This window comes from Crocodylus porosus, unplaced genomic scaffold (assembly GCF_001723895.1).
Source record: "Crocodylus porosus isolate Cpor-Errol unplaced genomic scaffold, CroPor_comp1, whole genome shotgun sequence".
In the NCBI taxonomy this organism is placed as follows: domain Eukaryota; kingdom Metazoa; phylum Chordata; order Crocodylia; family Crocodylidae; genus Crocodylus; species Crocodylus porosus.
This window is the reverse complement of record NW_017728947.1, coordinates 75,103,186-75,113,978: the sequence shown is the minus strand read 5'-3', so window position 1 is coordinate 75,113,978 and position 10,793 is coordinate 75,103,186. Positions and strand designations below refer to the sequence as shown.

Here is a 10,793-nt window from a genome sequence, read left to right as displayed (position 1 = left end):
CTAGTGGCCTGTTACAAACTAGTCAGAGGGGATCAGCAGGCACTGGGGAAGTCCCTGTTCCCCTGAGCACTGCCAGGAGTGACCAGGAATAACGGTCACAAGCTGGCAGAGGGAAGATTTAGGCTAGATATCAGGAGGTGCTACTTCACGGTCAGGGCGGCTAGCATCTAGAACCAACTTCCAAGAGAAGTGGTGCTGGCTCCTACCCTGGGGGTCTTTAAGAGGAGGCTAGCTGTACACCTTGCTAGGGTCATTTGACCCCAGTACTCTTTTCTGCCATGGCAGGGGGTCAGACTCGATGATCTGCTCAGGTCCCTTCCGACCCTAGAAACTATGAAACAGCAGCTACCCCCCTTGACCAGATTTTGTGTTCTGTATATGTTCCTGTGTTTGTACTGGCTAGAAACCTGAGCTCTCCTATGCATTCGTTGCTTTACTAAAACCCTAGAGAGGGCCCTCCAGAACCTGACATGTTTCCAGCTGGTCAAAACCTGCTTGAGGCTGGTAATGTGTTTAAAATAGTCCACCCAGAATTCCAGGCTGCAAAGCAAACAGAGCTGTCAGAGCAGCAGCTGTCTCCCAGGGCAGCGGCTGGGAGTTGGTCATCATGAATCCTGGAAAGGGCACTGACCCCAGCACTGGCAGGGGTCACAGTATTGCCTGACAGGACTTAACAGGACTTAAGGATGGACTAGCTGTAAACAGCTGTAGCTTGTTTATCCACCTTCTTTGGTAGCTCTGTGGGACAGGATTCTTTGCATTTTAGACAGCACTGAGCTCATGACTTATACTAACAATCAGAGCTCAATGCTGTCTAAGATGCACATGCTTTCATTTAAAGGTTGTAAAGGCCTTGACTCTTCCGGTACTGGCTGGTTCTTGAGAGCTGGGATTGTTACAGGGTCAGGTGGGAAGTGCTAGTCCACATGTAAGAAGTTTTTTTGGAAGATGCAAAGTGATCCCCAGGACCTTCTCTTCCCTGACTTCTACCTCTGTGCTGGTCACTGCATTCCCTCTGCGTTTGCAATAAGCTGATTTTGTTCTGCAGTCTAAGGGCAGTGGGCTGGAGTGGGTAGGTGGAGGATGCCAGAGGTTCCTGGGCTGAAGTAGGGAGAGCTCTTCTCAGGTTTTGGAATATGCTGCTCCCTTCATGGTCGTCTTTCCTGTATTGGGTCATCTCTTCTGGAGCCTGACTGACCATCGAGTCCTACTTCTGTACCTTCTTGTGGCTGCTTCCCATGCCTGAGCATGGACTCCATCACTGCTTGCTGGTGGTGGAAGGTAGGCACAGCAGCTTCCACCCTGGTCACTGCTGCCTGAGCTCTGTGCTACCTTGGGTGTGTGTTTCTTCCACAGAACGCCTTTGTTTCCATCTACCTCATCAGCTGCTTCAGCCAGCTCATTGACCTCTCCACCACTGTGTCTGATGTGGCTGGCTACACGCACAGGTGAGACTTGCCTTCCCTTGACCCCCCCTTTGCCAGCTGCTGACCAGAAGGGAAAGAGAGCTCGACGCAGTGTGGTCCCCATTTTCAAAAAGGGGAGGAAGGAGGACCTGGGAAACTACAGCCCCATTAGTCTTACTGTGGTCCTAGAGAAGCTCTTTGAGAAAATTACCCAGGAACACATCTGCGAGGGACCAGCAGGGGAGATTATGTTTAGGGGCAACCAACATGGGTTCATTAGGGGAGGGTCCTGTCAGACCAACCTGGTGGTCTTCTGCAACCAGGTCACAAAATCCTTGGATTCAGGTGTCGAAGTGGACGTAGTCTTTTCAAGACTTTAGGAAGGCCTTCGACACAGTCTCTCACCCCATTCTCGTTTAAAAAATTAGGCGACTGTGGCGTTGATGCCTATACAGTCAGATGGGTCACCAATTGGCTGGAGGGCTGCACCCAGAGAGTGGTGGTGGACAGGTCTTATTTGACCTGGAGGGATGTGGGCAGTGGGGTCCCCCAGGGCTCAGTCATTGGGCCTGCACTATTTAACATCTTCATCAGTGTCTTGGACAAGGGGGTGAAAAGCACCTTGTTCAAATTCATGGATGACACTAAGACGTGGGGAGAAGTGGGCACACTAGAAGGGAAGGACAGGCTACAACTAGATCTGGACAGGTTACAGGGGTGGGCAGATGAGAACAAGATGGGATTCAATACTGACAAGTGCAGGGTACTGCACCTAGGGAGAGAGAACCAGCAGCATACCTACAGACTGGGGAAACTCCCTTCCCATCAGCACAGAGGCAGAAAAGGATCTTGGAGTCGTCATTGATTCCAAGATGAACATGGGCTGCCAATGTGAGAAAGTGGTCAGTAAGGCTAACTGCACCTTTGTCATGCATCCACAGATGCATCACGAGCAGGTCCAAGGAGGTGATCCTCCCCCTCTATGCAACATTGGTCAGGCCACAGCTGGAGTACTGCATCCAGTTCTGGACACTGCACTTCAGGAGGGATGTGGACAGCATTGAGAGGGTCCAAAGGAGGGCCACTCACATGGTCAGGGTGCAGCAGGGCAAGCCCTATGAGGAGAGGCTACGGGACCTGAACCTGTTCAGCCTCCTCAAGAGAAGGCTGAGAGGGGATCTAGTGACTGTCTATAAACTTAGAAGGGGGGACCAGCGAGCAGTGGGAAAGTCTTTGTTCCCCTGAGCACTGCCAGGATTAATTAGGAATAACAGCCACAAGTTGACTGAGAGTAGGTTCAGGCTAGACATCAGGAGGCACTACTTCACAGTCAGGGCAGCTAGGATCTGGAACCAACTTTCAGAGAAAGTGGTGCTCACTCCTACAATGAGGGTCTTCAAAAGGCGCCTATATAGACACCTAGCTGAGATTGTCTGACCCCAATACTCTATCCTGCCATGGCAGGGGTTGGACTTGATCTGCTCAGGTCCCTTCTGTCCCTACCTACTATGAAACTCCAGTGCAGAGCAGCAGGGAGGGTCCTGATCTGGGGTTCTGCATGGGAGGGAAGTACTTTTCCAAGGCAGGGTTCCCCTGTAGAAAGGAAATCACTAGTCTGGGGTTGCCTCATGCCCCAGGTTTGCATACTTGTTGCTGGCACTCAATGGCCCCAACCCTGATTTGTGCCAGATGTGGAACATGCTCCTAACCCTATGCAGTCTGTGGTCTTGAGACCTCATCCTTGAGCATCACCACCCTGGGCTCTTGTCTGCTGAGGTCATTTTGGAATAGAGGTGGGCTGGGATGGCAATTGCTGAGGTGGGGATTCCAGTCACAGACAGGAGCCACTGAGCTACCACTGCCACTGATGCCCATGCCCTGCAGGCCAGGAGAAGACACTAAAGCAGCCATGCCTTTTCCCCAGCATTCCACCTGAATGCTTCCAAAGCTAGCTGCTTCTTAGGAGGATACTATTATTTTTAAAAACTTCCCCAGCTTCCCTAACCACTTCCTTCCCTAAGCCAGCACCAAAACATGTCTTGTTGCTTACCTTGGTAGCTCTGTGGGACAGGATTCTTTGCATCTTAGACAGCACTGAGCTCATGACTCATACTAACAATCAGAGCTCAGTGAAAGCAGAAGCTGAGCCAGGGAAAGGCAGCTGGTATTAGTCTTCTTTTCAGCTCTGACTGGTTTACAGGATTGGGGAGCTGCAGGAGACCCTGCTGAATCTCTCTAGGAAATGGAAGGATCACTGTTTGGAAGCCAAAAGCAGCTGGGACTTGGACAAGTGGGGCTTGGACAGGTGAGTATCTGTGGCCGGTACTGACTGTGGCATGGCAGCTGGCTGACTGTGTGGCTGTGTTCCCAGGCTGTGGGGAAAGTCTGACAAGTTCTCTGGCATCTTGTACCTCCTGGTGGGCAAGGCAGGATTTCCTCCTTCAGCTACAGTCCAGGAATCTCTTCTCCAAGCTATTCCCCTAGTTACTCTAAGAAGGGGTTCTGCTCCCTGCATGCTGGAGAGATTAGTGCAGGTTAAACCACCACTGTCACCAAAACTTCCCTCAGGTGGTAGGTTTTACTCTGGGCCCTGGGGTTCTGTAGATTTATGTAGCCAGAAGAGGGCCAGATGCTGCTTGCCAGCTCCAAGGGTTAATAATAAAAGTCCTTTTTAAATGGTATGGAGTCACCAGGCTGTGGTCATCACCTCTGCTCCTGTCCACCTCCCATTGTTGATCTCCTGCTGTGTTCTGTTTAAGACCAGTCTGTAAGGTCCCTGGGGTCTGGACTAGGTCTTGTGTTTATGTAGTGATCTGCATAGTGGGTGCCTGACCCTGACTGGGAGCTGAGGACACTGCTGTAAAGGCTAATCTCTTCCTGTCCCCATTGGCGAGGTTTGTCCCTCACAATGTGTTCCCTGTTTTTTGTTGCATTTCAAGGTCTCTTGCAATAGGGCTCCCACCGCTTCCTTAATATATTGACCAATATGGGCTGTTTATACAGTATTCTTTTGCATGTATTTTTCCCATTTAGGCGGTGGATGGGGGCGGGGGGTGAAGCCAGTATTTGAAAGAGCGGAGACCTAAGCAGTGCAACTCTATATGGTCTACACTGTTTCATATATGTGGGCTTTGTTGCCAGCTGAGCAGGTGTGACCAGGCTCAGCAGGGAGCCAGTGTAGACATACCCCAAGAGGTCAGTCTTCTCACTGTTGCCTTCCAGTTAGCAGCTGCTATGGCAAGGAGCTTCCAAAAAAGGCAGCTGGAGATCATATTCTGGTGTTAAAGGGTTTATTCTAGTGGGATTTTATTCCCCCTCCAGCTGAATGCAGGGTTCCCAGGGATCTTGTGGGCTGGCTTAGGTGGCTCTTGGAGCCAGAACCGCTGCTGCATGTTGTGGGTTAGTGCCATGGTTCTGTCCTTGGTCACAAGTTGGTCTGTTGTTCTGTGGGGCAGCATACCACTGCAACTGGTTCTCTCTAGCCTTGCAAGTCAAGTCTTTTTTGGAGGTGTTCATAAGGTACCAGTCACCAGGATTTCCAGGCTCCCGGTTATGGTGTTGGGGAAGGCAGCTGCCACTTACCTTGAACTCTTCTCTCTTCCCTCGGTCTTGGTGGCTGGGCAGCAGCAGATCTGAAGAGGAGATGGTGCCAGAAGATACAGCTTTCCTCCTGGAGAGGGTTACGCTTGCAGTCCCATCCTCAGGCAGGCTGCTCATCAAAGACCTCAACTTAAGGATCTCGCAAGGGAACAACCTGCTGATCGTGGGGAACACTGGCACAGGGAAGACGTCTCTCCTCAGGGTCCTTAATGGCCTTTGGGAAAGCACTCAGGGTAAGGGCTGTGACTCTCCAAAGCATTGCCCTGGACACAAGCTGGGGCTGTCCCAGGTAAGTCGGGAGTGAAGCTCAAGTCATGCAGTTCTGTGACAAGCAGTGCACATGTGTGAGTGCGGTCAGGGCTGCATTTGCTCTGTCTTCTCTCCTTGTGCTGTGCTCTGACCTTCTCATCTTTAGTGCACTGTGTTGCAGATCAGACCTCTGCTCCCCAGAAGCCTGGTCTCTGCCTGGTGCCTGTGTCCTGCTGTTTCAGGCCTGTGCACTGAAGATGGGATAGGAGAGGAAGTGAGGGGATGGGGATTTGGGCTTGTACTTGGTTATTGACAAGACTCTGTCTCTTGGATTTGTGCAGGGAGTGTCTCTATGTTGACGTGCTTCGGCCCCCACGGGGTGGTGTTCCTGCCGCAGAGGCCTTTCTTCACTGATGGAACCCTGAGGGAGCAGGTGAGTCCCTGCCTCTGCCTGGCTGTCACAGGGGGGCCTGGGCTCTTTCAGCCTATTTGACATTCAGCCACACAAACACACTGGTGACTCTTGCAGTCCTCAGGCTTGGGACAGGCCAGGCCAGGCAGCTCTGATGTCAGGGACCTGTATGCTGCTTAAAGGCCTGTAGGGGAGTGTTCAGGTGTGACTACTTCCCTCCTTACTGGCTCTCCCTAGGTGTTAGAGTCTGTGTATGTGTTTGGGATGAATTCTCACATCCAGCTTCCTCTGATGTGGGGTGTCTTTGGTTTATTTAACCAGGTGATTTATCCTTTAAAGGAGATTTATCCGCTTTCGGGTGAGTAGAATTCACTGAAGTATCTAACAAGTGATCTGGTTTTCCGTTCACCTCTATTCCTTTAATTCTTCCCTTCAAGTTATGCTCTAATTGGAGCTCAACCTGAGATGTGCACCTCAGAACTGGTTCAGGCATGTAGGAGTTAAACTTCTAGAGCGACTCCATTAAAAACTAAGCTAGGGGAAGTAGCAGATGCTCCTCCCCCTCCCAATGGCCCCTCTTTAGAGCTATGACTTTAGGCATGGTGTTGCTCCTGCTGCTCTGGATATAGTGGTAATAGTCTTTGTCCTCTAGGGTCTGCAGATGATGAGAGAATCCTGAGGTTCCTGGAGCTGGCTGGGCTGGTGAGTCATTAAGGGAGCTGTTTGGAGCCTAGTGGGGTTGCTCCATCTCTGTCTGACTGTGGGGACACTGTGGTGTCTGGTGTATCTCAGCCTGGTGGCACTATACAAGGATATACAGGTCCCACTGAGCAGAGTTGCTGTCCCTAATCAGGACAGAACCCTCCCTTAGAAATCAGCAGATTAAGCACAGTGCTGGAGAGTGCTGCTGAGGAGGTGGAGATGTGTCAAGGACAGGGGTGACCTGGACGTGAAAGACAGGTGTTGCTGGGTGAAAGTGATAGATGGGGATTGTAGCCTGAGGGAGGTGACTTTAGCCAAAGGAAAGCAGGGGCTGGCAGTGGGAAGAGGAGAGCAGGAGGGTGGAAGGGAGATATGTTCAGGACTGTTTTGTGCTCTCTCCTGTCTGTGCATCTACAGTCTGACTTACTAGCAAGGACAGGAGGTCTGGACCAGCAGGTGGATTGGAACTGGTAAGGCTGCTACTTTATCTACAAGTGGGTTTGTGTAGGTCTTGGTGGTGGTGTGGATGAGTCCTAAGCTCCCATATACACTTGGTTCACAAATGGCATTTTTCTCTGCCTCCATTGAGGCAAAGGAGAGATGAACAGTACTGGGGAACAAAGATGTCAGCTCAGTATTGTGGGTCAGGACCTGCATCCCCTGCTGTTATGTTAAAGGTGGATAGTCCCATGTGTGTTCAGTTCCCTCCAAGGTGATCTAACATCCCTGGGGCTGCAGAGCCACTCCTGAGTTCTGGGCCTAGTAGCTCTGGATGCTGTGCTGGGGAGGGGAGATAACTTTGAGCCTGCTTCTCTGAAGAGGTGCTCTCATAATTCTCCACTGCTGATTGGTGGTAATTCTGGTTCTTGGTCTTGCTGCAGGTATGATATCCTGTCCCCAGGGGAGATGCAGAGACTCTCATTCACCCGACTCTTCTATCTCCAGCCCAGATATGCAGGTGAGTAGTTCCAGGCTGGAGAAGAGCAGGACCCTTCATGGCCCTGGAGGAGTGAAGTGGCGGAGGCTGTCTACAAAATTCCTTTTCCTTTGCTAGCAACATCCTGGATCCCTTGTGCCATCTGAGTCATGACTGAAGCAGGTTCTCAGAGAGACTGTTTTAAGTTTTAAATCAGCAGATCCTGATGCCCTTCACCCACGGGAGTTGACAGAGCTGGTGGGGGTCATTGCTGTGCCCTTGGTACGGCTGTACGAGTGATCAAGGTCCATGGGCCAGGTGCCCAGAGATTGGAAACTAGCTAATGTGGTCCCCATTTATAAGAAAGGGAGAAAGGAGGACACAGGAAACTATAGGCCCATAAGCCTCACATTGGTCTTGTGGAAAATCCTTGAAAAAATTATCAAGGATCACGTCTGTGAGGGGCCAGCAGGGGAGATCATGCCCAGGGAAAATCAACATGGGTTCATTCAAAGGCAGGTCCTGCCAGACCAACCAGATGGCCTTTTATGACCAGGTAACTAAATCCCTGGATGATGATGGTGTCACCGTGGACGTAGTCTTTCTGGACTTTAAGTAAAGTCCTTTGACACTCTCTCACTCCATTCTCATTAATGAATTGAGCAACTGTGGCATTGATGCCTACACAGTTGGATGGGTCAAAAACTGGCTGATGGGGTGCACCCAGGGAGTGGTGGTGGATGGATCATACTCAGCCTGGTGGGATGTGAATAGTGGGGTCCCCCAGGGCTCAGTCCTGGGGCCTACACTATTCAACATCTTCATCAGCGACTTGGACGAGGGGGCGGAAAACATGTTGTCCAAGTTTGCCGATGACACCAAGATCTGGGGAGAGAGGTAGGCACACTTGAAGGGAGAAAGAGCCTGCAATTAGATTTAGACAGACTGCAGAAGTGGGCAGATGGTAACAGTATGGGGTTCAATGTAGATAAATGCAGGGTGCTGCACCTGGGGAGAAGGAATCCACAGCATACATATAGGCTGGGGAGCTCTCCCCTTGTGAGCACAGAGGTGGAATGGGATCTTGGAGTCATAATTGACTCCAAGATGAACATGAGCTGCCAATGCCAGACTGCAGCCAGCAAAGCCAACCGCACCTCGTCATGCATCCAAAGATGCATCTCAAGCTAGTCCAGAGAGGTGATACTCACCCTCTACGCGACATTGATCAGGCCACAACTAGAGTACTGCGTCCAGTTCTGGGCACCGCACTTTAAGAAGGATGTGGCCTGCCTTGAGAGGGTTCAGAGGAGGGCCACTTGCTTGGTTGGAGGGCAACAGGGCAGGCCCTGTGAGGAGAGGGTGAGAGACCTGAATCTGTTCAGCCTCAGCAAGCGGAGGCTGAGGGGGGATTTGGTGGCTGCCTACAAACTCATTAGGGGAGATCAGCAGCAAATAGGAAGGGCCCTATTCCCCCCCAGCAGCACCTGGGGTGATGAGGAACAATGGCCAGAAGCTGCTGGAGAATAAGTTCAGGTTAGAGATTAGGAGGCGCTATTTCACTGTTAGGGTGGCTAGGGTCTGGAACCTACTTCCTAGAGAAGTGGTCCTCGCTCTTATCATGGGTAAATTTAAAAAAAAGGTTGGACAAACACCTGTCTGGAGTCATGTGATCCCAGTGTGTGCTCCTACCAGTGGCAGGGGGTCAGACTAGATGATCTGTTCAGATCCCTTCTGACCCCAAACTACTATGAAACTATGAATAAATTAAGGGGGGGGGTGCATGCACATTTCCTCACAAAAGGAAATTTGAAGTGAAATTTTTTGCCCTAGGTCTAACTATGCCTTGTAACTCTCTGTGCCCAGGAGATGCCCCATGAATACACATAAATCTCAGTGTGTTGTTCATTTATAGTCCCATAAACTTTCATAGAGCTGCCAGACCAAAAAGTAGCAAATACCTCCCCTGTTAGACACAGAAGAGCAATAAAGGACAAATTAAGGGGCAGGAGAACCTGGTCTACCGCTGGGAGTGCTGTCTACATATGGGTCAGTAGTACTTTTCCACAAATGTATTAAAATATCTGGCTGTGATCAATGACTGCTTCTGCCCCCCTAAGCTCATCAGGACTGCATGTCTCTGTGGGCCCCTCTACACACACAGGTAAAGGCATGATAGGATCTATTGTGCAGTCCACACAATGACACCTGCCATGCTACATGTGCATGGCAGAAGGCACAGTTGTGGGATCATGCATTGGAGCCCATTGCACTTCATTGCTGGTGCAAGGGGAGCCTAGGATCATGATCCCAGGTCCCCCTTATGCCAGCTCCCGTGGCTATGAGTCCTGCAGTTGTCAGGGCTCACAGCAGGGCAGCACGGGGCATGCTGCCGCTGCTGTGAGCCCCACATCTCAGGTGGCTCCGAGCAGTGGTGGGGCTGTTCTCACTATGAGCCCTGCAGCCAAGGAGGCTCACACGGGGCAGTGTTCTTCCTACTGCAAGCCCTACCGCTGACAGCACTGCCACCACTGCAAGGCTTGTCATCTGTGAGGCTGGCAGTGAGTACTGCTCCCCTGTGGCTGGGGGCCTTTCAGTTGATGGGGCTCCCAGCCACAGGGGGAGCCCTTGCCCACACGTTTGATTAACGGTGTAATTAGAACAAGCTACAAAGTTATTACACATTTTTTTGTGGCATAACTTTGCAGCTTATTGCTTATTTTATCACACCATTAATTGGTTGAACGTGTAATCGGGTCACAACTTAAGGCATGATTACCTGGTTAATCGTGCCTTATGTCTAATGTGTAGAGGGGGCGTGCATTACTGTTCATGAAGCACTTGGTTACTGTGGAGGGGAGCACCACGAAACAATTAATTTCCTCCTGGACTTTTCCCTCTGCAGAGAGAGATTTGAGTAGTGTACAGTAATTCAGGCCTGAGGCAACATGTTAAACAATGAGGCAAGAACACAACCTTGAATAGTAGCTCAATAAATAGCGTAATCCACCCTGAATGAGGCAGGGTCCTGTGGAGAAAAATAGCGTGTAGCTGAACAGCATGTCCTAACGTATACTACACCAGAGGACTGAATGTAAATTCCACAGGCCAGCTTAATTCTGCCATATCCTAGCTTTAAGTACTGGGTGTTGCAACCTTTAACGATGTTCTTTAGCAGATTTTGATGTGCAGTGTGGGAAGTAAGTTGTGCGTAATTCTTTGTTCTGTGCTTATATGGAACCAAAATAGCTCTGGATAATTACAGTGTTGGGCGTCTTTGAAGTTGCACAAATTACAGCCTTTTCTCTAATCCACAGCAAAATTGTAGTCAGGAAGAAAGTGTCTGTGACCTTTCCACCAGATTGACTTCCCTACCAAGGCTAAAACTCCCACGTTTATTATTTGAAAGTAACACCTGGTAGAGTAGCATGTTGTACTTTGGCAGCATGCATAGCTGTGACCTATATTTGAGGGAAGGCTTAGGTGGAGGGAGTGAAGGGTGTTCAGT

At 50.5% G+C, this 10,793-nt stretch overlaps 1 protein-coding gene across 9 annotated transcripts in view; it reads left to right on the top strand.

Annotated features, from left to right (window-relative positions):
• Nucleotides 1-10,793, top strand: part of ABCD4 (ATP binding cassette subfamily D member 4) — a 31,206-nt gene that overhangs the window by 17,934 nt on the left and 2,479 nt on the right. For 5 of the 9 annotated variants that reach the window (XM_019551711.1, XM_019551715.1, XM_019551710.1 and 2 more), the window contains 8 exons: nt 1,357-1,448; nt 3,607-3,711; nt 5,031-5,239; nt 5,597-5,688; nt 5,989-6,025; nt 6,320-6,369; nt 6,787-6,839; nt 7,251-7,327. In XM_019551711.1, coding sequence (XP_019407256.1) covers nt 1,357-1,448; nt 3,607-3,711; nt 5,031-5,239; nt 5,597-5,688; nt 5,989-6,025; nt 6,320-6,369; nt 6,787-6,839; nt 7,251-7,327 — 715 coding nt within the window. Of the gene's footprint in view, nt 1-1,356; nt 1,449-3,606; nt 3,712-5,030; nt 5,240-5,596; nt 5,689-5,988; nt 6,026-6,319; nt 6,383-6,786; nt 6,840-7,250; nt 7,328-10,793 lie in introns of those variants that run through there. The other 4 variants (XM_019551709.1, XM_019551713.1, XM_019551712.1 and 1 more) reach the window with 4 other exon arrangements.